This window comes from Lemur catta, chromosome 7, assembly GCF_020740605.2.
Source record: "Lemur catta isolate mLemCat1 chromosome 7, mLemCat1.pri, whole genome shotgun sequence".
In the NCBI taxonomy this organism is placed as follows: Eukaryota; Metazoa; Chordata; class Mammalia; order Primates; family Lemuridae; genus Lemur; species Lemur catta.
In genome coordinates this window covers 22,250,991-22,278,371 of record NC_059134.1, presented here as the reverse complement: position 1 = coordinate 22,278,371, position 27,381 = coordinate 22,250,991, and the positions used below count along the sequence as shown (strand labels likewise).

Here is a 27,381-nt window from a genome sequence, read left to right as displayed (position 1 = left end):
TCCGTGGTACCCGAACTCTTATCTCCAGATGATTTCCCACCTGGGATTTCGAGAAGAGTTGTCAGCTCTCCTGGTTGCGCGCGCACACACACACACACACACACACACACACACACACACAGGCAGCAGACAGCGGAGGTGGGAGCACAAAGGTGCCTGGGGGCTGTGAGCCCCATCACGCTGCAGATGGCCAGTCACTTGGGCCAGAGTCGTCACAGCAGCCAGCGCTGTGAGCAGGAGCAGGCCAGCTGCTTTAGGATTTCCGGAAGCGCACCTCACTCTGAGGAAGAGAACAGGAGAACAGGATGAAGGTGGGCGGGGAGCACAGAAGCCCATGGTGGGGCTCAGAGCCCACAGTTCAGCCCAGCTGTCACCTGGCACTGCCTCCCAGAGAGGAGGGGCCGGGAGGGAGAGGATGCAAGCAGGTTCGGAGAGCCCCACCACACCGGATTTCTAGAGCAGCCTTCCCGCCCCCTCCCCGCTCCCAGCTCTCCACTCTCTGCCCCCGCCCCAGGCAGAGAGGAGAAGGGTAGGCTCAGCGCTCCCTGCTTTACTGCTAAGGATGGGAGGCCCAGGGAGGGGAGGCAGAGTCTGAACTGAGTCAGCAGAGTTGGGGACAGACCCCCGTTCCTGATACCCAACTTCTGGCCAGGGAGGGAGGCCTCCTCTCACATGTGACCCTCAGTGGCCTGTGTGAACTCACACCTCGGCCATCACTGGGGAGAAGGGAGTGGCACTGGGGAGGGCACTGGGCCTGAGTCCAGCCTTTGGCAACTCCCTGAGCTCTATTCTGAGGGAAGGAAAGGAGAGAAAGAAACACAGGCAGCTGGAGTTGGCCCCAGGCCTGAGGTTTGACCCTATCCTGAACACCTCTCAATGTATCGGGCTGAGGGGGCCTCTGCCTACTCCCCAGGGAAGGCCTGGGGGCTCCTCTGGGCTCCCCACCTTTGGGAGTCCCCAGCCTGCTCGTTGCAGTGTCCCGGGGCAGGGCTCTCACCTCCATCTTGCTGTAAATCCAGGGGAGGATTTCTGTCACTTTGGTGTACACGCCAGGCTTGTTCCTCTGGCCACAGCCTGTGCCCCAGCTGGTGACACCTGTCAGATACCAGCGGTTGTTCTGCTCGCAGACAAGAGGCCCCCCGCTGTCTCCCTGGGGAGAGACAGCATGTCAGCAGGGCCAGCCTGACCCCATGTCAACCCCACACCCCAGCCTCCCCCATCCCTAGGGTACTGGGGCCTGAGCCCCACCCACAGACCCCTCACCTGGCAGGAGTCTCTGCCCCCACGGAGGTCCCCAGCACACATCATCCTCGGGGTAAGGTAACTGTCATAGACTGAATAGTCATTGCACTTCTTGAAGTCAATGAGCCTGACCTGCACCTCTCGGAGGAAGGGGGATGTCTTCTCTTCAGTGAAGTGGGGTTGGAGGAGAGAGAGGACAGAAGCCAGTGAGACTGTGGGAAGCTTCATGGCTTCCAGCTCCCCAACCTAGGACCCAGACTCCTGGGAGTGGAGGGCACCATGCCCATGCCTGGCCCCGGCCCAAGGGAGGCCCTCTGTGGTTGGACACCCAGGGCACATGGGCGCACACACCCTCACATGAGACACAATTCACTGCACATAAAACAGAGACACACATGTACACAGACACACTCACAAGCCTACACGATGACCTGACATGCTGCACAACGCCTGGCTGAGTCCAAAGCACCGTCAGATACACGGCTTCCTTTGTTTTCAGAAACCATGTGTCCTGAAGAGGCAGGTCTTACTAATCTATTTACAGGTGGGGAAACCCAGAACTGAGGAAGTGACTTGCCCACGGTCACACAGCTAGCAGGTATGGAGGCAAGGTCATAAGAACGTGCACCAGACCAGTCATCTCTCCATCACACAGCACAGGGAAAAGTGGCCCTGACACGTGCAACAGGCCTGCGGCTAACAGCGAGGTCAGCCAGACCATGGTGTCCTCCTGGGCAAGTAAACAGCCTTACAGGACCAACACTGGACCAGGCAGACTGTGACCGGGATGAAGTGAGGCAAAACAAGCCCACTTCATCATCCTGCTTAAGGCCCGACCAAAACAAGGTCACTGTGCAAACCACAAAAATACCAAACATCCCCCTCTCCTGGCCAGTATGGGTGACTGCTGCTTCCTTACCAATTACAGCATCTAGACTCTTCTAGGTAAGATTAGCAAGAATCCCAATCATAGAGTTACCCTTGCTTTCTGACAGCATCCAATCTAGAGAAAAGACCCACATCTTTGACCTCTCCCCAAACCACCCAAATCCTATAAGTCCTTTCTATAATAGCACCCTCTTGTTGAGATGCTCCATGGCTCTCCACGGTGTGCGCTCTGCCTAATTGCAGTGAGCAATGAACCCAACTTGTTCAACTACAGGGGTTTTCTAGTCTTGACTAGAGGGTATTGCCACAGCAGCTGCACTGGCATAGACGCAGGTGTCTATATACACACATTCACACCCAGGCCCATGAATCTGCACACCCAAACGCTCATCTAGACAGGCCTGCATCCGTATACCAGACACGTTGCCTCCGCATACACACACGCGCAGCCTAGCATCTCTGCCTCTCACCATCTGTCTCCTTGGTCTTGCCAAAGCCTGTGATCCAGCAGGTCTCATTGAGGCTGAAGGTCTGTCCATGCATGGGGAGGCAAGCAGGGTGGACGTGAGCTGCAATAAGACCTCAAAACATCAGTGGAGGAACAAGACTGGAGGTTTTGGTGGACTGGGTAGAGGGTCAAAAGTACCAATGTTCTAGGAGCTCTCTCCCTGCCCCAGAGTGGGCCAGGGCCTCGGACTGATCAGGCAAGAAACATAATCATTTTATCTCAATCCTCCAGCCTTCTAGGTGCTGCCAGAGTTCTCAAAGCCAGTCTGATTTCAGTGGTTGCCCCATGGGCAGATGTATAAGACTTGGAAGGTCCCTTGTCAAGCTGATACTGGGAGGCTGAGGGTCTCTCCCCACCAAGAGTGGCTGTCCTGGCTGAGCCTCTTCCATGCCTTTCCATCACAGCAAGGAACTGCAGCAGGCTAAGTCCCAGATATTATGGCCATGGCATCTCAGTGGTGTGTGCAGCCTGGCTTGGGGAGGGCACCTGGGCACCCTGGTTCACATGGGGAGAACCAGGGCCCATGGTTCTCCTTCCAAATGTTCTCCCAGTACAGGGTAAGAAATCTCTTCAAGTAGGAAGAGCACATCCCCAGAGATGCAGACCACAAAGCCCTGCTACCTTGGTCCCACCAAGGGGCTGTTGTGTATCATTCATAAACTCCCTCTGAGGACTAGAGTCCTTAGATGGACTAGGGCACTGACCACTGAACTCCAATCTGCAGGAAGAAAATAATAGTTGGTAGATAGGATGTTCGCAATAGTCTCAGTCATTTGTCATATTCACTACAGCATTCTCCACCTAGAACAGTGCTGGAGGAAGGGGAGGGAGCGGAAGTATGAATGAATTTTAAATTCTTCTCGATAAATTGGACTTTAAATCTTGGTGTCCACCACATTTTGTCTGCTAGAGACTAAACAAGCAAAAAAATAAACGAAGGGATAGCATTCATTATTAACAAAAAACACAAAACATGATTTCTTTTCTATGCCCATTTTTGAGAGGTAAAGTTTTAAAAACATGTAACACCTTTCTGTGTTCCATTGTTCTATATTCCACTCGTTTTCACAAGTTTGCTCAGAAAGTACTGTGACTTCAAGGTGCTCGGCCTGCAAACGAGTTTGAGAAAATCTGCCCTGATTTCAAAACCAAAAATCAGGGCACATGTCCCGACCACAGGACTGTGTAAATGTGAGCTGCGATTCTCTAAGGGTCTGCCTCCTGCCCAGGGGCCTGTCCGAGCCTGGAGAGGGGCTGCCACGGTCTGAAAAGGATGTGCAATATTAGAGTAGCCGTCATTCGGTTTTAGGGATTATTTGATTTGTTTTGGAATTCTGAGTAATATTAAGGGGGTGGGTGAGAGGTAAGACTTGAACGTTTAGCCAAACGGAGTCTGGGTTTTACAAGGGGGAGGCCTGTTCTGGTCCCCTTGTATGTGGGGGTGAGCAGCAGGGCAGGAGGCAGCTGGCACCCCTCACCTCATAGCCCCCGCCCCCACCCAGACAAGGCTGGAGGGGCGGGAGGAGGGACGGTGGGTGGGGCTGGGCTCTGGATGGGCGTGGTCGTGAGTGGGCGTGGCCATACCCGGGCGTGGTTCTGGGCCGGCCCCGCCCAACCGAGCTCTACCCAGGGATCCTCCTCCTCACCCCACCCCGATGAGCTGACTGCTCTGACTCACGACAGACACCGCCTCCATAATTAATGTTCCAGGAAACACCAGCTCACAGGCTCAGAGCATAAGAATGGCCAGACTAACCAGAGAGCCCTCCAAGGCTTCCGGAAGTCCCAGTGCTCCTATTTTTCCCACTTGTATGACTTTGCTTATGTGAGAGGACCCTGGCCTCATTCTTCAGGGTCCCTCCTGCTCCCCTTTCCCCGTGTTCACCAATCCTTTGAGGACTCCCCTTAGCTACCCTTTATCAGGAACGCCTCCCCTAGCTTGCCAGGGCTGCTGAGTTGCCCCGTCTGCGGCACTATAGCTCCCTACCTCCCCCCAGCGTCGCATCACTGGCCTCTACCGGTTGTCCTGGTTTGTGTCCCCAATTTTGTTATATTTGCAATTGCACCCGCAGGGCTGGCAGTATAGTAGACACAAAGTATTTGACAAGTGAACAAATGAGTGAATAGGTGAATGAATGAATGAAGCCTTCTTTGACGTTCCCTGTCCACAGTGATTTTCTAGGAACTTCCCTAGCATTTCCTTATATAGTTTCATTTGGTCCTCAGCAACGACTTCATGGCAATTAGTTGTTTGAGTGTGTACTCGGCTTACGTTCCCAACTGCAGGGTAAGCAGTTTGCCAGCCTGGAGCTGAGTGGAAAAAGCCTGGCTTAGGAGTCAGACCAACCTGGGTCCAATCCTGGAGCTGCCGCCTGCTACTTGTGGCGCCAGGTAATTTTCTCTCTCAAGCTCCATTTCCTCATATAGTAAATGAAGCTAACCATAGTACTTGCTCCAACAGGGTTGGTTGTAAAGAGTAAATGGAATTATACACGTAAAATGCCTTCTACAGTGTTTTGACCCTAGTTGCTCAGTTAATACCAGTGAAACAATTCAATCTATTTATATTGATTAAGACCAGTATCCAAGCCCTTGCTCTGTCACCAGTTTGTAATGTAAGATGTGTCATTTGGGGCAAACTTATTTCTAAACTTCGTGCCTCAGTTTCCCCAATTATAAAACAGAAATGTTCCATTTAAGGCTCTCTAAGCATCTTTGACTTCTGCCATGTCGAAGCTCTGGGGCCCCAACATGAGTTGACAGGTGCCGCCAAGTCCACGGGCTGCCAAAGGTGCCAGAGTGGGGGGAAGGGGGTGCAGATTCACTCACCGGACAGTGTCAGGGGCTTGGAGAGCCGCATGAGGGCAATGTCATAGTCATCCTGCTCGTCAGTGTAGTTGCTGTTGATGATGATCTGGGAGATGGAGGCTGCCTCGGGCAGCTGGTGCAGGTTGTTGGTGCCTGCGTACACCTTCCAGCCATCTAGGATCTTCTCCCGGGTCCTGCAAGAGTCACAGGGAGCAGGGGCTAGTTACCTGCCTGGCAGAGTTTACAGACAGGGAGCCACAGCCAGAGCACCAGCTTGGAGGCAGGAGGATGGATGAAAGGCCCCCTGGAGGGAACCCTCTATCCTATCCCTGGGGTCCAAAGCAACCCTCCACATCTTGTCCCCCCAAAATTCTGAACTGGTTGCTCTGCGCCTTACAGTAATGAAGGAGAAGGGATGAATAAGACCCCTTTGTGGCATTCGCTGCCCCACTATCTGATCTGCAAGTCGTCAAGGATCAAATATGGCAGGTGGGACCAATCTCAGTAGTGTTAGCCTCAGCAGTAACAGAAGTGTAGACAGGACAAAGTGACCGCAGAAAACTCATTGCTGGGGAGGCCAGTGCCCTGGAGGCCTGGACCCAGGGCTCTTTCCTGCCCCTAACCTGGGCTGTACACCCCCAAAGGGACAGGGCTGGCTGGTGACTGTCAGAAGCTGACTACAATGCCCTCCCCGAAATCCCTGACCCACAGTCTCTGGGACAGCACTTCTGATTTTTTGGGCTCCTCTGCCGTGAGTTTCAGTTGCAGGAAGCAGCAATGAACCCAAAGACTCTTTATTTTTGCCTGGTCTTCAAGGGCAGGCTCCCAAGTCTCTCTTCCTGCCTGCCTTTCTCTCCCTAGGTGCCATCACTGGGATTTTCTCATCCCTGGGTCTCACTGACAACAATACCCCCGACTCACACTCTCAGGACATCAACTGCAAATCCTGGCCCTTGAGTGACCGTCCAAGCCACGCCAGCACTGCCTGGCCCATGGGTGCCCAACTCACGCCTACCGTCCTCGCCTACAGAGAAGTCAGCCTGCAGTCAGCCCTTCCTGGTGATCCCCGGTCCTGGCAGCATGGAGTCACCCACCCACTCCAGTACTTACACAAAGAAGCAGTGGGCAGCGGTGAGCACCCACTGGGCATCGATGAGTGTGCCTCCACAAATGTGGGTGGTGCCGTAGTGCAAACTGACTTGCCAAGGCCACTTGCTCTCTGGGGCCAACGCCCCTCCCACAATCCGCCCGGTCATGGCCCTCAGTCCACAGTCTGGGGGAAGAGGAAGAGACAGATTTTGAACCCTGCTTCTCCCAGAGTTCTTCCTGAGTTCCTGCTCAGGAAGCCCGTGCCACAATCCTGGGCCCAGGGCAGGCTTGGGTAGCCCCGTCCTAAAGGGTACCCACCCACCCATGGATGCTGCTTTGCTCACTTAATCTGATACACACAGCTGTTTCCTGCCAAGGCAGAGCTACCACATGGTGGGTTAGCTTTCTGGGATCGTCCATTGGGAAGTTCGATTCACTGGGGCAGATTCCTCTTTCTTTCTACTCATTCATTCCTTCGTTAATTTGACAAATGCTTACTAAGTGCCCCATGCTTTGGGCCCTGTGCCAGGCATTGGGGTTGTGATGCTGCATCCCAGGGCTGTTGTCAGGGGCTAAGGCATGCAGACGAATTCTAATAAGACCCTAAACTGATGAGCCCTATGATGGGGGTCTCTATCATTCAAAACAAAGGAGGAAGAAACTTCCCATGATGCATAGGAGCAAATAGCTTCCTTGAAATGAGAGAGGTTGCTGGGCTAAGCTCCTGCCAAAGTCAGGAGGAGGGGAAATGTTATCCTGGGCTACCCCAGTGCCTTACAGGGGACCCGGGCCCTAAAGCAGTCCTGCTGGCTAAGCCCCTTTCCCTGGCTTGGACCCCCAGGGCCAGTCATCTCCCTCAGAGGAGTCCCACCCTTCTGCCTCCTGACTCCCACACCACACTGGCCACCATCCAAGAAGAGCATCTTACGGGAACACTGGAGAGAGACATACTGCTGGGAAGGGCATTCAGACCTGCAGGAGGAGACACAGAAGATGAGAAAAGGGTACATTAGCCACCTCCTCCAGGAAGCCTTCCTGATTGACTCCTGCTCAGTTCCTATTCCATTTCCAAGGGAGCTACCCTTTACACAAGAAGGTGGAGATTATGACCTTCTTCCTCTCATTGGGATAATCTCCCTTTCAGTGCCTTCAGGGGTGGCTCAATGCAAACCTCCTCTACTCCCCCCACCCCCCAAATTTCTGTGGCAGATTGCACACATTGGCTAGATCCATGTTCTTTGAACCCAGGACTACTTCATTGTCCCAGCATCTTTCCACAACTAAACGGGTGGCCTGATGCTCCTCTGACACAGTTCCTCAATGTAGCATGCAAACTGCCCCCAGCACGGGGCAGCCATCCAGGTGCGGCAAATTCCCTTCCCTTCCCTCACTGGGCCTTCTCACCGCTCCGCGAAGTAAACCATGTTAGCTGGCAGACACCCCCAAACCTCCCCCTCAGCGGGCCTGGGACAGGGGGCTCTAGGGCAAAGATGACAGAGGATGAGGAGGCCGGGGAGGAGGCCGATGCTTCCCAGGTGGGCTTCCCTGTCCCTGACACTCATACCTGGCAGCCCCCTGCTGCTGCTCCCCGACCCTGTCCCCAACCCCAGGAAAGCTTCTCTCTCCCCGCCCCAGGCCCACTCCCAGTAGCAGCTTTCAGTCCAGACACCTGGCTGACTGGCGGCCCCAAGGCTTGTGAATTGTCTCTGCCAACCAGGTAAACTCTCAGGGGCGCCCCTGGTGGTCTCTGCACCAAGCCTCACATAAGAACTTTCACGTCAGGAGGCAGTATGGTGAATGAGGACTGTTTCCGAGGTGCCCTGACACTCTGAACTCCTGGAGGCTGGGACCCCGAAAGGGAAAAGGGGGGCACTCCCTGACTCAGAGCCCCTCCCCACCTCCTCATTCCCCTGCTCACAAACAGCCCAGCCCACCCTGCCGTACCTGTGGAGGCTTTCCTGGACGGTGGAGTTGTATTCAGAGATTGAGAAACTGCTGGCAAAATCCCTGTGGGCCACCTCGGTTGTCCGGTAAGCACTGCAAGAAGAATGAGTCCCCTGGAGGCGGAGTCCACCCAGGTCCTCCAGCGGCATTAGAGTCCCCACCAGCTGGCAGAGGCCGGGCTGTGATGGCCTGGATGGTCCATGCAGCAGTCAAAGCCCAGGACAGTCTGACTCCACTGCCCCACCCCCACTAGCCCCGTGTGGCTACCCCAGTAGTGCCCAGTAGTTCCCAGCATAGACTGGCGGCATTAACATTGCCTGGGAAGTTGTCAGAAATGCAGATTCTCTGGGCCCACCCCAGACTTCCTGAATCAGAAACTCTGGTGGCGAGTGGGCAGCAGTCTGTATTTCAAGAGGCTGTCCCGTGTTGCTGATGCATATTCAAGTGTGAGAAGCACCAGTCTGGCCCTTTTCCATCCAAACCGTGATACGTGGACCAGGCAGATGCACCACCCCAGCCCCACTGAACCAGAGTCTGCATTTTAAAGAATCCCAGGTTACTGACTTATACATTAAAGTTTGAGAGCTCTGGACAAGCCCACGGGGTCTCAGGCCGCAGTGTGCCTAAGAATCACCTTGGAATGTTTGCTAAGCAGGTTCTAAACCCTAATCTCAGCGACTCTGATTCTGGGGTACATTTTTACAAGCGCGGCAGGTGCTTCTGACATGTGCCGCTCTCTGTGTGGAAGTTGTGTGCATTTCTAGAACTCGGTACCCTTGCATGACACCATGTTTTTGTACATGCCGCTCCTCTACCCAGCGGGTCCGTTCCTCCACTCTCTGCTCTCTTCTGAGAGCAGCTAGGCACCCTCTCTGTCGTGTGCCCTTCGTGCTTTATGCTGTCCTGATCATTACACATCACCTTGTGCTGTGACTACGGTTTAAGTCTCTCTCACTACCCACACGAGAGGTTCCTCAAGGGTTGGAGCCTTTGTGTTTGGGTGCCACGCAGTCTTTGGCATGTAACAGAAGCTCGGTGACTGTTCTTTGAATAAATGACATTGAAAGAACTGAATGCCCAGGGGAGGTTTGGACTTGCGTGAGGGCATCCACCTCATGGATAAAAGATGCCCATCATCCTCCGTCCGATCCCTCAGGTCCCCTTTCACGGATCCGGACTCTGAGGCTGAAGTGGGGGCAGAGAACTCGTTCTAAGTCCTAACTCCCCCCACCTCTGGCTTTCCAGGTGCTGCTTCTACAAAGAACCCACAGTGAGATCCTCAATCCTTCTCCTCACACATACTGGTGAGCCCCAAAACCACTCAGCTTGCAAACTCAGACCAAGAGGTGGGATGGAGAGGTTCCTTCAAGCTGGAAGGGCACTGCTCACCCTACTCCCTGCTCCACCCACCAGCATTGGCTGATTTGTTTAATATCTTTACAGCCAAAGATCCTTAGGACTTTGCCTGGCCTCACCTGCCCCATCGCATTTCCCATTTGGTGAGTTCTAGCCCAAGCCACAGCTGCCACAGATCAAAGTCCGCTGAAGGGGCCGGGCGCGGTGGCTCACGCCTGTAATCCCAGCCCTCTGGGAGGCCGAGGCGGGTGGATCACTCAAGGTCAGGAGTTCGAGACCAGCCTGAGCGAGACCCCGTCTCTACTAAAAATAGAAATAAAAATTATCTGGACAACTAAAAATATATATAGAAAAAATTAGCCGGGCACGGTGGTGCATGCCTGTAGTCCCAGCTACTCGGGAGGCTGAGGCAGTAGGATCGCTTAAGCCCAGGAGTCTGAGGTTGCTGTGAGCTAGGCTGATGCCACGGCACTCACTCTAGCCTGGGCAACAAAGTGAGACTCTGTCTCAAAAAAAAAAAAAAAAAAACAAAAAAAACAAAGTCCGCTGAAGGGCTCTGCACAGTCTGAGCTTCTAGTTCCCAGATCTAAGAAGGAAAGACCTGCCCAAATACCCCTCCACCTCTCAGGGCCACCACCGTGACCACTGCATGTGATAATGGACAGGAGGATGCTTTGATGCAAAGAACCATATAAGAGCCTGATATTAATACTATTACAGCTCTACAATAATTTCTCTGGCCTCATGGAAATAGCTTGCTCCAAACTCTCAGGATCCTAGGGCCCTGTGTCTTTGACTACCTCACAAGTGTCCTGAGCTAGTGAGATCAGCCCTGGTCTGACATGGCTGAGGCATCCCTGAAGCTGGCCCTGGGGTGTGGGGGGTAGTCTACCTCTGGAAGCCCAGCTGCTGGCAGGTCTTCTCTGAGTAGGAATCATTCCAGCTGTCGCTGCAGATGGGAAGCCACTGATGGGAGGACCCAGAGTAGACTTTAAGCAGAGATGTATCCCAGTCAAACCTCACTGCAGGGCAAGAAAAAGGCAGAGCAAGTGCTTAGCACCTAGGAAGGTTCAAGCTCTTGGGGGATGAGCTGAATAAGGCTCCGAGAAGCTCCTGTCCTGAGGCTCCTTACTGAGGTCCGGGAGCTTGGCCTGAGCAGTGATGGGCAGAAGCCCAGGATGCCCAGTAAGGCAGAGCCAAGGCAAGGGGCTGGGGCAGGGCAGAGAGCTTGCCGTCCAGTAGGACCCAGGGTGCCATTGCTGGGAGAAGGGGTGACCACTGCCAGGAGCCATCACCTTGTGCCCAGACAAGAGCGTGACAAGGAGAATAAAGTCTATGATCTGACCAAGTGCCCAAGAGCCAGGTTCAGTCCCAGATGGACACAGTCTTGGGCAAGGGCACACGTAATTGGACAGTGGGATGGATGGCACATGCACGCACCGCCCACAGCAGGGCTGTATGGAGGCAGCACATGCAAGATCCACTGAGGACCAGAGCTCATCTAGGCCAGGTGTTTACAAACTGACAGTCAAGAAATCACAGGGTAGGCCGGGCGCGGTGGCTCACGTCTGTAATCCTAGCACTCTGGGAGGCCGAGGCGGGTGGATTGCTCGAGGTCAGGAGTTCAAGACCAGCCTCAGCAAGAGTGAGACCCCATCTCTACTAAAAATAGAAAGAAATTATCTGGCCAACTAAAATATATATATAAAAAAAATTAGCCGGGCATGGTGGCGCATGCCTGTAGTCCCAGCTACTGGGAAGGCTGAGGCAGGAGGATCGCTTAAGCCTAGGAGTTTGAGGTTGCTGTGAGCTAGGCTGACGCCACGGCACTCACGGGCAACACAGTGAGACTCTGTCTCCAAAAAAAAAAAAAAAAAGAAATCACAGGGTGACAAGTCAGAGGTCACCTGCTGGACAAAGAAGAGAGGCACAGAGATGGGACTCCAGACCCCACACCCGCCTCCAGCCAGAGCTGCTCTGCTTTGCTCAGTCTCATATTTGGGAGTTGTCAGATTTTGTGTGAGAACCACTAATCTTGTCCCATTCACTCATTTTGCAAATGAGAAAACTGAAGCCCAGAGAAGCTAAGTGACTTGTCTAAGTCACGCAGCACTCAAAGCCAGGTTTCAAGCTCCAGTCTACTATGACTAGACCCCAGATCGGCTGATTCCAGGTCTACCACCTCCTGTTTCAGCTGCACCACCTAGTTTGCCTCACAGTTTGTAGTGACCCGAGTGTGGGCACGTGCAGGCATGCGCGCGCGCACACACACACACACACACACACACACACACACACACACACAGTCTCTCTCCCCGTGCCCAGCCTCCTTACCGCAGCCCAGCTCGTCACTCTTCAGCTTGCAGTCCACCACCCCGTCGCAGCGAACGGCATGCCTGGGACAGCTCTCTACCTGCTCCTTGTACTTGATCCCTGTGCGGCCCTGCCAGAAGTAGACTGGAAGGAAAGAGGCAGACAGCCGGGTCACTGCCAGCCCAAGAGTGACAAGGCACGAAGCAGCCCAAGGCCCTGGGGGTTCTGAGGCACCGACCTGCAATCCCTCTTGGAATCTGGGGCTCTCGTCCCCCATCTGTATGGAGAGAAAGGCTGCTCAGGAATGCTCCGGAGTGCTCCAGAAAGCTCCTGCAAGCAGGGCAGCACCAGGAAGACTCAAGCAGCCAGCCACCCAGAGGGACAGAGAGAGAGAGGGAGAGAGAGAGGGACAGGTGTGGAGACAGGTGTGGAGACAGGTACCACTTTGGGAACGCCCCTCCCTGCTTGCTGGCAGGGGTAGTGGCCAGAGAAACCACCTCCTCCAGTATCCCAGAGCCCCCTTCTCTGCCATCCCACCTCCTCTGTGCTCCACAGGGTCACAGCAGAGAAACTGTGACTTCATGGTCTCACACACGCAATCACCACCTGTCTGCTCTTCTCAAAGGCTACCGTCCTTCCAGCCCCAGAGGCTTTTCTCCTGCTCCCTCCCCACTGAACAGGAGACATTCCCTGTGCTCGGTTCTTTCCCCATTACTTGTCTTTCTGCCTTGAACGTCTTCTCATTCAACGAGCAATTCTAGGTGGCTGATTCCCAAATGTGTAAGTTAGGTCTAAAAGAAAACAACTGTGCAAACCATACATGAAAATCAGCCTCCTGACTGATCTCTGATGGACCTCTTTCCAAACCAGAAACCGTGGCCCCTCCTGCAGGGAGACACCTCCCCTCGGCTGCCTCAGAGACCTGAGGTCTAGCTCCTCACCCTGCCCCTCGTCCTCAACCAGCTCCTCAGCCCCACCGCCCTCTTCTGCCCCAGCCTCACCATGCTTTTGGTCACCGAGGGTGAAGGCCACCCTGTGCAACTGCTCCTTCCAGGTCCAGACACAGATCCCCTCTGATCTGTTGGGCTGGCCCCTCTCCGAGCCCTGGACTTCCTCTCCTCCCATGTCCTGGGCTGGGAGCCTCCAGGGGACCCCTGGACAGCCCCCTCAGAATGTTTACAAAGCCACATGTTGACATGCAGCGGAGAGAGTGCCGAGCAGGGAGCCGGGAGGCCTGGGCTCTAGTCCTGCCCCACCACGTAGCTGCTCTGTGACCTGCACAAGTCAAGCCACCTCCCTGGCCTTGGAAGTCTGTAGGTCCCCCTGGCAGATGGACTTCAGAAAATGCTGTGAGACCACACCAAGAGTTTTAATTCTTGTCAGGGGGGCCCCCCGTGGGTGCCATCTCATCCCTCCATGGGTGGTTCCCCACTCTCTAAGGAGTGGGGTGCCGTGGGTGAGGAAGGGAGGGCGGGCAGGCAGCAGGTGCCGGCTGGAGGCTCCCTGTGGCAGGCATCGTGCTAAGGCCTTTCTGTGCCTCATGACAGTGACTCCACCGCCTGATCAGGCAGAAGGGGAAACTGAGGCTTGCAGTGTTAATGAACTTGCCAAAGTCACGCGGCGGGGCACTGGCAGAACTGGGGTGCCCCAGCAGGTCTGCACGGTGCTGTAGCCTGCTCTTCCAGCACGCTGCCTCCCCCTCAAACAGCCCACCCAGCCCGTCTCCACCCATGCTGCCTCTTCAACAGAGTCCTTATTCCTCGGCCTGGCATTTAAAGTTCTCCACAGTGTGGCCTGGCCTTACCAAACCAAACAGATGGCGTTAGGTCCCCAAATGTGCACTCTCCTCTCTGGTTAGCTGGGTCCTCCCTCCCCTTCTCCCCTCTGCCGCCCTTGCGCACCTGGGCATGTGGGCAGCCATCCACGCATGTGCCCTGTCGGGGGCATAACTGCTCTCCTGTCTTCCAGGTCCTCACCTGGCCTCACGGCCATCAGGAGCTGTCCCCTGCACCCAGCCCACACAGCTGTCACCTCCTCCTCACAGTCACACTGAAATGCATCTGCCCTTCATGGTTTCCAGCCGTCCTCCAGGAGACTGTCCCGTCACCCAGGACGGGAGAGCACAGCGCATGCTCACGTTTGCTCCCTCCTAGGGTTTCCCACTGTGCTGGGCTCACGGTGGACCCCCGAGCAGAGAACCCAGGGACACGTCCTGGGCATCTTTCCCAAAGAGAGGGAGGAGACTGAGGGGCCTGAACCCCTGAACACTGAACACCATCCTGTTGACTGAATATCATTGAGAGGCATTTTTTTTTTTTTTTTGAGACAGAATCTCACTCTGTCACCCTGGCTAGAGTGCAGTGGCATCATCATAGCTCATAGCAACGTCAAACTTCTGGGCTTGAGCGATCCTCCTGCCTCAGCCTCCTGAGTAGCTGGGACTACAGGTGCACGCCACCATGCCTAGCTAAGTTTTCTATTTTTTGTAGAGATGGGTTCTCGCTCTCACTCAGGCTGGTCTCGAACTCCTGGCCTCAAGTAATACTCCCTCCTCGGCCTCCCAGAGTGCTAGGATTACAGGTGTGAGCCACTGTGCCTGGCCTGAAACAGCTAGCATTTTTAGAGTGAGATTTTGTGCCAGGTATTGCACCATTATCTCATTTATTCCTTATAACTCAGGGCATTTGGACTGAGATTTCATGGGGCACATAGTAAATTGAATGAACGAAAGAATTTTATCCACCCTGAGCTCAGAGCGGTTGACTAACCTGCCCAAGTGGGTAGTGGCACAGAGGAGCCCAAGCCCAGGTTCTTCTCACTCCCGACTCCTGACCTGGCTCCCTCAAAGCGGGGTACACTGTGGTCCAAGGCCATTTGCAGGAGTGGCCCTTTGTGAACAGGGCAGCTGGGTAAGCCTGTGGTCCCCAGGCCTGTCCCTGCCATGTGCCCCCTTCCCTGGGTTCCCCTCCACCATGCAGTGACCAGAACCCGCCCCTGATCCCTCCTTCAACTCACAGAGGATGATGAGCGACACCACGAGGGCGATGAGCAGGAGCACGCACCCGATGAGCGGCAGCCGCTTCATGCCTTCCCGCCAGGAGAACTTGGGCAGGCTGAGACCTAGGAGCAGGGGAGGGTGAGGCTACTGCGGGGAGTCCGGCATGGTCGAGGAGGGAGAAGGAAACAGGGCTGGCCGGGGAGGGCCCCAGTAGTACCTCTGCACCCCAGAATAAGGCACCGCCCTGCCTGCTACCAACAGCTGTTCTGTACTGAGCTCTTCCTCTGGGCCAGCCAGGCACTTTGTGTGTGTTCTCGTCCTTAATTCTCACAGCAACCTTGTGAGCCTTCTTATTAGGCCCATTTTATAGATGGGGAAACTGAGGTTCATGGGCATGAAATAGTTTAGCCAAGGTTACTTGGCTAGTAAGTGGCATGTCTGATTCCAAAGCCTACCATGTCAGAGTACCTCACCCGCCCTTGAGGGGGCAAGACTGTGGATGGGCCCCAAACCTCGGGTGACCCTCCAGAGCCAGATATCACCCAGGCCTGTTTGTACTGTGGTGGGGACAGTCTGACATCTGAGATGGGAGGAGGACAAAGTTGGAAGGGGCAGGAACAGTTTCCCTAGGGCAGAGTCAGTCCCCAAGGCCCACTTGGCCTCTCTGACTTCCTGGTAGCTGAATCGTACAACCCACGGTTTGGGGGGCTGGGGGTGGAGGTATATGCCTGGTCAGAACCTCCCCACTTCCTGTCCACCCACAGCGGGGCCCACTGATCATGACCTTGTTTCACTGCAGACCCCAGCTTCCCGGACAGACCCACAAGGCCACCCAAGGAAGAGCCCTGGTCTCTAACCGAGGGCTCTCGCTATTGAAATCAGCGACCTGGGTTGTGCAGCCTCCAAAGTTACACACTGCTTCGCTGGTCCTGGTTTTTCTTTGCCTACCCACTTTGCCCCTAATTTTCCACTGTCTTGAGTTTCCATGTAAGGGTTCCTTTCTTCCTCTACCTCACCAGGTCCCTCACTGCCCACCCCAAACCCCCGTCCCCCCATCATTATCCATTACGAGGAGCAGAGGGTGCCGGTGCTGGGATTTCCCCCTGGCCCATGGGCTGCTTCCCTGTTCCTCTTGCCTTTCCTGAAGCATTCCCCTTACCTGGGCTCTCCCCGGTGGCCCTGGTGGCTGGCGCTGACCTGGCAGGAGATGCCCGGACGGGTACAGCCCCCACTGGTGTTGCTCTGACAAGGTACACTCTGGTCGGGGAGGATGCCATGGAGGCCGACCTGGCAGACGATGACCTGCTGGACGATGACCTGGAAGGTGATGCCCGAGCCGGAGATGCCCGAGCCGGAGATGTCCGGGCTGGAGATGTCCTGGATGGAGATGCCCGAGCGGGAGACGATGTCCCTGCTGGAGACGCCCTTGCTGGGGAAGCATTCTGAAAGCAGAGTGAAGAGCATCCCTCAGGCTGCTCCCCTGCCGACCCACCCCAGCCGTCGGCCCTGCTGAGCTGGGAGACAGATGCTCCGGGGCCAGCAGCTAGGGGTTGAGCAAAGCCCCCTAGACAAGGAAGTGTCTGAAAAGAGGAGTGTGTCCAAGTGCAGAATGAAATTCTGGCCCTCAGCTCCCCTAGAGTCTTTCCCCAACAGGACCGGCAGAGGTGGGCAGAGGGCAGTGGGCCATCTGCCTGGGGCTTGGGGACCCCTGCTTAGCCTACGAGTGTCTAGGGAGGGTCAAAAGAAGAGGCTGCTGGGCTGGTCACTCACTCTGAGAGCTTGTGTCAAGGAGATGTGGCCCCCAGTGGGGGAAGCGCCCGCCCCTCTGCCCTCTTCATTCCCACTCCTGCATCCCCAGCCTTTCCTTTTGCGTATGTGTGTTAGATTATGAAATATTGTTCCTACTATGAGCTACAGTCAACAAGTCTGGAAAGCACTGCTTAAGAAAAGCACTGTCCTGTTTGTCTTGTACCCGACCATGCTCAGCAACACCAGAATGTTTGCATGTGTGCAGGCCTGCATGTGCACACACACACGTGCACACACGTGCACACACACACACACACACACCAGGGAAACTGCAGAGGCAAGGTGCAGGAGAAGGTGTGAGGGCTGGGCTATGATGCCAGCACTCTTGGACAAGAACCTTAGCCTTACCCAGCTGTAGGTGGGGTGATTTATTAATTTAGATTTAGTACTTTAATTTGTAGTTATAGAGGACATAACACGCTCTAAGTGCTTTATATGTATTTACTCATTTAATCCCCTTAATAATAGTTCCTATGAGGTATGAATTATTATTATCCCCATTTCGCAAAGGAGAAACAAAGGCCAAGGGGTTAAGTGACGTGACCAAGTTCTCACAGCTAGAAAGGAGCAGAGTGAGGGTTTGAGCCCAGAAGTCATGTTCTGGAGGTTGTGTTCTCAACCTCAAGGCTTTGCTGACTCTTTGAGGAGGGACGCATGACAGGATGCAGCCCCCGGCCACAGCAGGCAATCTACAAATGCCAGTCCTGTTCCGTTCCTGGAGACCCTCTGGGGTGCTCCAGATCTGGGAGAGGGAGGCAGTGGGCAGCCAGGGGTGATGGGAAGTTCCTGAGCAGTCACACGAGGCATCTTCTCACCTCCCTTTTGCCCCTTACAGAGGTCTCGGACATCCTGCCACCATCTCTGCCTCTGCAGCCCCCTCTCAAGTCCCCAGAGAAGCAGGACAAGCTGGGAACTGGCCTCACCCATGGGCCATGTCTGACTTCCATCATAATTCCTGCTGGGAACTGGTTGGCTGCACAGGAGGGCAGGTTTCCCGGGGGGCAGCAGGAATCGTGGAGGAAGCCCACCTGCGCTCGGGGACCCTGTGCTGAGGACAGTCCGCAGAATGTGCAAAGGAGACAGAAGGCTCTAGGATTCTGGTACCCCTGGCGCCTCTGTGGCCATCCCTCACCTCCCGCTGTGCTTAAAAGCATTTGACGTTATTACTGAGCTGGCCACGTAAACGTCCCCCTCATTAGAACATCTGCCCCAAGTCAACACCACCATCCCTGCCGAGTTGGGTTTTTTGTTTTTATTTTAAAAAAATTCCCTCTTCTGGGCGATCGAAGTGATCAGTTTGATTGCTTTCTCATTTTTCTGGGAGCTGTGGGATGAATTTAAGGAGGAATCTTGAGTTCCTGACTGCTTTCATCTTGCCAGAGGTGGGGACCAGGACGGGTTCCCCAGGGAGTACGGGGCTACTTGGCAGATGTGGGTCCCGACGCCCCAGCAGCTGAGCAGGAGCACACTTGCGTGTGTCTAGGGACCTGAAGGGCAGCTGCTGCTGACCCAGGGGACCCAGGGCCGAAGGGGACATTGTCTGGAGACTTGATTTCCATAAAAAGGAGGCAGGTTAGTCTCTGGCAGCTGTAGGAGGAACAGGATTGGGGTTGGGGGCAAGGAAGGGTGTGGAGGATGTGTGGAAAGAGAGAAGGCATCGCAGACAGCGCTGGCTTTGGAATCAGGCAGACCTGGGTCCCAATGCTGGGTCTATCACGGAGCAGCAGTGTGACCTTGGGCCAGCCCCTTAACTGCCTTTTTCTTCATCTATAAAATAGGACCAATGACCCTGAGGACCCAGTGAGATCACATAGGAGAGCTCTTGCCAATGCCCGGCACACAGCAGTTGCGTAGGAAACGCCGCTCCCCTCCCCTGTGCCTTGGCACAGGCGGCCCCCGCCGTGCTGAGATTGAACGGCCACAGGGCACGACCGAAGGGGCTGCAAGGTGGTGCAAGCTCATCGCAGGGAGAAAGAAAGACAGTGTTGCACAGAAGCCAGAATAAGGTCCGTTAGTAAGAGGGACAATCCCCAGCCGTGTGAGGCCCTGAGCTTTCCGAGCGGTGGCCTGAGCCTTGGCCTCTGCCAGGGGTCCTGGCATTGTGGCACCTCCACTGGTGCCTCGTCTCCTGCCCTGCTACGTTCACACTTCCCCCAGCTCAGGGGGACTCCCATAAGTCAGTACAATAAAATACCAATAGCTCACCCACGTATGGCACTTACAGTGTACAATAAACTTTCACGTCTATGACCTCATGAAGTTATCCCTACATCCCTGGGAGGTTGGTACTTTTAGAAGCCCATTTTACAGATAAGATAGCCAAGTCTCAGAGCTCGGATTGCTTAGAATCACACAGTCAGGATTTTACCCCATGCTTATTTGCATCTGAGTCCATGGCCCTTCTTGAGTTAGGTGAGCCTCCTGGGCAGTCTTCTCCCTGAAACATGTGTACAGCGTGTTCATTTTGCACTGTGACATGGCCTAAGAACTGGGACCTGGGGCCCTACAGGGCTGGGAGCACCACTGGGAGCCTGGTGGTGGGGCCCTGGGGTTCCTGCAGGCATCTTGGTCTTGTGGAACTTTCCAGTGTGACCCATGGTTGGGCCCTGAGTCCTGCCAGGCCTGGGCAGAGCCTAGTGACCTGGAGCCAGGGTCAGGGTGGGTGCCAAGCACTCTGGGTTAGAGAGACCATGCTGGAATCCAGCCCCGCCTCTAAGCCAGCTGGGTGACCCCGGGCAAGTGACTTCACTTTACATCTCAGTTTCCTTATCTGTAAGTTCGAGCTAATCACCTTGCAACATAGCATTGTAGTCATAGATGATATATGCAAAGGCCCGACACACAGTGTGGGCTTGGTTAACTTTAGCTGTGACGGTGCGGTTTGTTTATCGGTTTGTTTGTTTGTTTAAGAATGCTGGGCTTGAAATAGAAAGATCTGTTTGAATATGACTGCATCTGTTACTAACTGGGTTACCTGTGGCAAGTAACTTAACCCTTGAGAACTGGCTTCCACGTGTGTAAAGTGGGGCAAATTTTACCCCCTTCCCCCAGATAAATAGGCAATATACATGAAAGAGCCTGGTCTATAAGTATGTGTCCAACCGTGATGAAGATACCAGCCCACTAGCTCTTTGCTAGATCCCATGTCAACCTCACAACAGCTCTTTGCATGGGTGTTGCCAGCCCCGCTTTATAGGTATTGAAACCAAGGTGTGGGGAGGTTAAGACCATGCCCAAAGTCACACACCAGGGAAGTGACAGGGCTTAGATTCTAACCAGGCCTGCCAGGAGGGAGGAGAGCCTTGACCAATGTATCACGAATGTCCACAAGAACTCCCTGTCCTTCCTGAAGACAGGGCTCGCGGTTTCGCACCCATTATTTCATTCGATTCCCACCAGGCTGCCAGCTAGCAAGCTGGGCAGGAATTACTCTTACCAGTTTATGCTCGAAGAACTGGGACTCAGAGGGGCTAATCAGCATGCGTAGCCCCCCTGAACTTACTGGTGTCTTTGGGAACTCTAACACAGTCTTCTAATTCCCCATCAAGTGCTGCTTCCACCTGAAGGGGACCCTGTGATCCTGTCCCTGTCTCCATGATGAGAGGCTGAAGGAGAGAGGGCAGAGAGGCCTGAGGGGTGAGGCCTGGAGGAAAATGTGGGGGAAGATTCCCCACTGAGTGGGGAATGGTGTTTTGTGAAGGGAATCGGACCAGAGGGAGAACTGGTCTTGGGCAGGCAGGGTGGGCAGCCGGAAGCAGCTAGAAAGGGTGTATCAGAGAAAGGGCTGGAGGCCCTGTGGACGGGTCCAGGGAGTGTGCAGCCCTGGTCTTGGAAGAGCGAGTGCTCTGCTGTCGGAGCCAGCAGGAGGCAGGTGAAGGGCAAGAGAGAGTCCTGGGACCCCAAGACCTGATTGAGAATTGCTCGTGAGGGAACTTCGAGTCCCAGCAGGGACATCAGGATGGAAGGGCAGCCCAAGACCAGAGGAGAGAAGCATCCAGAGTAAGGCCATCTGCTCCAGCCCCTGCCTCCACCCCTCAAGCCGCACCGTCTCAGGACAGTCAGCAGTGTTCTCATCTTCAGGGACCACCAGGACAGGAGGTTCCACAGCCTCCCTTCTTTAGGCATTTCACAGCCTGCCGCTCCACCCTGCTGGAAGTTCTTCCTGATGTCTAAACCACCATAGCACTAACTCATTTCCTTTCCTCAACTCTTGGAGAACAATTGCTGAGATTCCAGCCTCCCACTGGAGGCCTGACCTCACCCTCAGAGCAGGTGGGGAGGAGGGAGGGGAGGAGACCTTGTCCAAGGTCCCGAGCTCCAAGGGGCAGAGCCAGGACCAGAACCTCTGCCTCCCAAATCCTGGCCTTTGCCAGTGAGCAGAACACCCAGGAATGGAACTCAGAGGACCAACTCCTTGATGTGCCCCGGCCTCTCCACAACCTGTCTGCAGACCGAAGCCTTCTTAGCCTGCTCAGGGGCAGGTGCACCGGGGAGAGCAGGGGACCATGGGTGACCCTGGGCCATTTCCCTGCCTAACCTTACCAATCATTCTTTCCTGGCCCTGCCTCTCCTCCCCACCTCCCCCTGAGATGGTCTCTGAGGTTGTCTCCTGGGGTAATACAGTTGGGAGCCCTTACCATGCCATGAAACAGGCCCGCACCCTGGGATGTCACGGCTGCCACCTGGCTGTGCCTGTGCACCTCCCTGGGGTCCTCCCTCAAAGTCTGCTCAGCGCCCTCCAGGCATCCTGGGGCAGGAGGCAGCATGGCAGGTGGGCAGGGCAGGGGTCCACGGAAGGCAGTGAGGACGGGCCAGGGGAGAGCTGAGGAGAGCAGTCCCTGGCTCTGGGACCCTTTCCAAACATTTCTGTGGACAGGAGTCTATACAGATTATTATTCCCACTTTACAGACCAGGATGCAGAGGTCCAAAACATTTGTGTGCTTTGGCCAAAGTTGCTCGGGTCCATCTTATAGCAGGACAGGGACTAAAACCCAAGGCCCTTGCTCCCTGCCCAGTGTTCTCTATGCCACAGCTTCCAGGGGTAGCCCCTCCACCCGCGGTGAATAGGGCATTTTGGCAGTTTCCTATGGCAGACTCTGCTCCTTGGGCCCTTACCTGGTGGGGAATGGGAGTTAGTTAACAAGCCCTGGAGTGTGTCCTGCCCTTGGCCTCTCCTGGGTCTCCTGTGGGCCCAGCCAGTGACACCAGGGAGGAGAAGGGTCCTGTATGCTGAGTGACACCGGCTCCTGGGTTGCTTCGTCTTCATGGTGATGTGGCTTTGCCATGCGGTGAGCCCCAGGCTCTGCACAGACAGTTCTCTGGCCACAGGCAGCAGCCTGAACTCCCGGAAACATGCACTGCAGATCACCCAGAATCCAGGCTTGCAGGGACAATGACCCTCTAAAAAGCTCTCCTGCTAGACCTGAAGAATGTCCAGTAGTAGGAGCAGCACAACAGTGATGCATCTTCATAGCCCGAGGACAGGGGCATTAGGGCCCTCTAAGTCCAGTCTGCCATCGCTGTGTAAAGTGACCACCCAGGGGCAGGCTAGACATATCACAGGCTGTCAGGGCTGGAAGGACTTTGAAAACCCTCTAGTCCATGCCTTTTGTCCTATTGATAAGGCCATGAAAGCTCAGAGAGCCTATGTGACTTTCCCAGGGTCACATAGCCAGTTTGGGGGCAGTGCCAGTCCTAGAACCCCGATCTCCTGACTCCTATCCTTGGGCTGTTGTGCTGTCCCACTGCCCACCCTTACCAACCTCCAACAAGAAAGGACCCACCCCAGATTTAGGCCCCTGTGGAGAGAGCCTCTCTCTCCCAGTGACCCTGGGTACTGAGGACATTCAAAGGGGTGGGCCAAGGCAGGACCATGGCTGGCACCCCAGCACTCTGGGCTAGGCAGGAACAGATGACTTCTCGAACCCCACCAGGCACTAGGGTACCAAGAAAGATCAGAAGCTCTCTTGACAGGGCCTAAAACCCCTCCTTGCCTACTGGGAATCTGGGGGCCCTGGGGCATGGCAGGGGAGCCCCAAACCCATCCCGGCGTGGACTGGCCTGGCCTGGCCTGGGTGGGAGTACATTATGGCTTCTTCCCCCTCCTCCCTGCTAGACAGAGGCTTCACTGTAGCTCTGGATACACAGGGCTCTCTCCTCTCCCCATCCTTGACCCCAGAGAAACTCCACAAATACAGCCCCCCCCAAGAACACAGCCACATTCCTACTGCCTACACCCAGCCACCAGCACCCAAAGTGCACACGGTGTGAACCTCAGGGACCCCGTCAGCCTGTGAGTTGCCTGAGCTCCACACAGAGGAGCCAGAGCGCAAGGCCTCCCCTGCCCCAGGTGTGGGAGGCACAGGGGAGCCTTGCTTCTGTTCCTAGCCAGCCACGTGACCTTGGGGACAGTCACATCCCTTTCTGGGTCTCAGCTCCTTAATCTGTAAAATGAAGGGATTGGACACTCAGTGGTTTGCAAATGGGGTTCCACGGAGCATTACGGGTTCCATGGAGGTGCCTTGGAGACCGGTGAGGACTGTGGTGAGGCTCGGAGCCCTCACTCCACCTCGAACAGAGAGGATCCGCTTTTCAGTTTCATACAGTGGAGTCCACGTAAGATTTCATTTGAATAAAAGAGGCAGCTGCTACAAAGAGCTTGAAAATTACTAGCCAGGGTGAGTGTTAAAATTCCTTCTAGTTTATGATGCCTCCTATACATGTGAAAAAGCCTGGGAGAGCCCTGTTAGACCAGAATCAACACATTTCCTTGTTCACTCATTCATTTGTTCATTTGTTCATCAAATACTTTAAAGAGCACTGGGTGCTCACTACTGCCCATTGGATGGCTCAGGAACTCGCTGCCTCAGTTTCTCCCTGTGTCTCTGCCTTCCCTCTCTGCCAGCACTGGGGTGGTGACACTGTTCAGGGCTGGTATATAATGGGGGCTCCCTGTATAGTCTTGGGTATTGTTTCCTTATTAGAGGAGCCAGGCTTCACTCAGGGCCACCAAGGCTCCTGCTTGGCTGACAGAGCCGGAGTTCCCCGTGGTGGCTTCCCTCGTGCCTACCCCATCAGCACCCTGCCCACCTGGCCAGACACATCCGCCCCCATTGTTGCTATGCCAAGAGGAAGCTGTTTTGTCAAAACAAGACACTTAAGCTAAGTGGCCATGTTACATCAGTCGGCCTTCCCGCCCAGCACCCCAGCCTGGAGCTCGGTGCACACACTCCCACATGCTTACACTCACATTTGCCAAGTCACAGGGGACAGCACAGGGAATGGCAGGGAAGGCTGCTCAGCACCAAGGAAAACATGAAACAGAGGTCTCAGGTGAGGATGCCTGCCCGCAGGGGCAAAGGGCAGTGCCGGGGTCCTCAGAGTGCCTGCGCTTGGGGGCTGGGGGATGGCAGAGTGACCTGAGTCTGGTCTGCCCTCTTGGGAGCCAGCCCAGGTCCCTCTGGGGATGGTGCCTCATCCTGGACCAGCCCTGGGCCCCCTGCCTTTCTCACTTGTCTGTGGCATCTATGGTCTCAGGCTGATTTGGAACCTGCTCTGCTTTAAGAAGACCCAGTATAAGAAAATCCACTCTACAGAAGAATGGTGCTCCGTCATTGGGTCTACTTCGGTCTTTCTTTAATAAACATTGCACTTCTCTAAGCATTAAAAATGTGACCCATTTTGTAAAAGCACCAAATGCCCACTGTATGTCAAGAACAGATGCACATAGCCAGTGCAGTGACCTGGACCCCATTCTGCATCATCCCAGAGACGGGCGTGGAGCCAGAGTGGGGTCTCAGGAGGCAGTGTGTCCAACCCGTCCAGCCCTCTGCTTTGGTAGGTGGGGAAACTGAGGCATGGATAGAAGAAGATATTTGTCCAAATTTTGAGGAGCCCAGACTAGACCCTAGACGGTGATGGTGATGATGGTGATAATGATGATAAACCTTAACACTGTGTGAATAGATCTATGTCTCTAATATCTATGGCAGATACTATTCTGAATGAGCCTCACTATGTGAAAAACACTATTTTGAAGGTCCTTGAGTTAGGCACTATTAAACAAAGCTTAAAGATGCCTGCTTACATGGTTTAAGTCTGGCCTAAACATTTCTCCGTACATAATGAACCGTAGCCTAACCGGATGTGTAAACAGACTACAACCCACTCTTGTACCAACCACCAAGTTTCGGCCAGTCAAAGGCAGCCAGCTGTCCAAAGTGTGTTCGAACAAGGCAAATGCTGAGCTGTCCCCATCCAGCTGTTTCTGTCCCTCACTTCCGTTTGCTGTCCGTAAATCCTCTCCGACCACACAGCAGCACCGGAGTCTCTCTGCCCAGTTTCTCGAATCATTCTTTGCTCAATCGTTCTAAACTCTGTCAAATTTAATTTGTCCAGAGTTTTTCTTTTAACAGTACTATTATTGTTCCACTTGAGAGATGAAGAGACTAAGGTTCAGGAAGTTTTAAGTGTCTGCCCAAAGCTGACCCGGAACGTGGTCAGTCCTCTGTCCACTGCAACAGGCCCACCACAAGCTGAGCATCTTCTCCGCCCCTTTCCAAGATTCCTCTAAGACCCAACAGCTGCCACAGGAGCGCCATCAGCCTTAAGCCATGGACCGCCATCTTCCTCACTAGTTTTTGGAGCTGGGGGACAAAAACCACAATGCATCTCTCTGCAATAAAGCCCTCAGGGAGAAGGCACGGCCTCAGATGAGCAGCTTCTCCCAGACTGCTCCTAGTTCATCAGACTTAAGAAATCTCCAACCATAGCCCTCCTTGTCCCCACCTCAGGCTCACTCTCTTGGAGGTTCGACCTTAAACGGGGGGTTAAATTTAAGAACCTTAAATAAGGATATAATTGTTCGGGTTTTCAATTCCAAGAGAAGTTCGGGCAATCTTTCTTCCAGAATGAACATGGCGCCTCCCATACTATTTGACACTTAACTCCTAGATTAATTGGGAGTCACTATTTTTCTATCAATTCTATTCTCCATCCTGTGCCCCTCCAGCAACCTTCCATGTTTGTCCCTGACTCTGGAGAGATGAGCTTCCTAGGTAGACATCACCTCCATCACCCTGCCCCAGAGACAGGCCCTATCATCCACCTCCAGTGTGATCATAGTCACCCTTCAGATAGCTCAGCCCTTCTCATCCTTGGGTTTAGGGACCATCAAGTCTGGGCTCCCAGCATGTTACCAAGGAGGATCCCCCATGGCTGTGACTGTGGGTTCACCTTCCCCATTCCCCAGACACAACTCCATTCTGCCCAGTGCACCACTCTTACTGCTCAAGAGAGGCTTCAATGAGCTCCTGAGGCCTAGGGCCAAGTGACTTTGGTGAGGTGGAGACAAGAATCAGAGATAAGGGTAGGGGAGGCAGACTGAGAAAGAAGAGTCAAGAGCAGGCTGGAAGAATGGTGGGAGAAATGATGGTAAAATTTGTAGAAACACATCTGGGGTTCAGAATGGACCACAAGCCAACTATAAGCCAGAACATAGGATGACCTGATCTTTCTCAAACCTGGTCCATCCTTCCCAGAGTCCCAGATTCTACCATATCAGTAAAGTACAAAGAATGTGAGAAAAAGCAGAAAATAAGATGTAAGGAGAAGTGTGAGCACAAAGAGGGATTTCCTGGCAGAAAAGAAAACAGAAGCACATTTGAACAAAATCTCTGGAAGCCTTCCTGTGTATATGACCGGCTTTTCCACAGAGGACAGACTTGCTGCTCTCTACTGCCCCGAAGAGAAGAAGGAGACTGAGGAGGAGGAGGAGGAGAAAGAGGAGGAGGAGGAAAGCTTGAGTTGCAGCAGAAGGAATTGTGGTTAAACATAAGGAAGCACTTCCCAAGCATGAAGGTTATTACGCCTAAAAATAAATGACCAAGGGAGGTTGAAACATACCCTTGAAAATCTTAAAGGGACATAGACGGTCACAGTTTTCTGGGAGAGTTTAGGAGACTAGTGAGGGGGTTAGACAAGGTGACCCTGAATACCAGTTAGAATGCTTTTGATTCTCAAACCAACGAGATGAAAATAAATTAGATCAGGTTAGATTCTCAAGCAGCACAGTGGACACTCCAACCGCATAGATGTCTGGCCAAGTGCTCGCAGGCCACAGAGCAGGAGCCCAGGACTCAGCCACACAGCCCTGGGGCTGCTTGCTGACCAGACCCCAAACTCCATCAGCTTCTCCTCCCAGGGGCTCCTTCTAGAACCATATTGAAATGAAGCCAAGAAACCTAGAAAAGGCACACTCAATCTACCCAAATCTGGGGCGCATGGTGGCAGCCCCACCTGTCTCCCAGCTCCAGCAGCTTCCTCAGCGCTGGGAGAGTCTGGCCTCAGGCGACGGACACACTCACCCGGCTGTCCCTCTCCATGGTCTCCGAGGGATGGGTCTTCCAGGCTCAGCTGATGTCGAGG

General features: G+C 54.3%; 1 protein-coding gene across 1 annotated transcript; it reads right to left on the bottom strand.

Moving 5' to 3' along the window:
• TMPRSS13 (transmembrane serine protease 13) lies at positions 1–27,381 on the bottom strand. Its single transcript, XM_045556386.1, has 13 exons — positions 27,321–27,381; positions 16,306–16,588; positions 15,164–15,268; positions 12,170–12,292; positions 10,728–10,857; positions 8,480–8,572; positions 7,464–7,507; positions 6,557–6,719; positions 5,468–5,640; positions 2,601–2,699; positions 1,264–1,406; positions 998–1,150; positions 1–280 (listed from the first exon to the last, which is right to left on the bottom strand). The coding sequence occupies exons 1-13, from the start codon at positions 27,336–27,338 to the stop codon at positions 254–256; spliced, it is 1,554 nt and encodes a 517-aa protein (XP_045412342.1). The 5' UTR covers positions 27,339–27,381; the 3' UTR covers positions 1–253.

Excerpts from the sequence above, each read along its gene's own strand:
- TMPRSS13 (XM_045556386.1), bottom strand. Across the intron at positions 12,293-15,163 it reads GGTGTCGCTCATCATCCTCT|TCTACTTCTGGCAGGGCCGC; the intron begins GTGAGTTGAAGG and ends CTTTCCTTCCAG. Across the intron at positions 7,508-8,479 it reads GTCCAGGAAAGCCTCCACAG|GTCTGAATGCCCTTCCCAGC; the intron begins GTACGGCAGGGT and ends CTCCTCCTGCAG.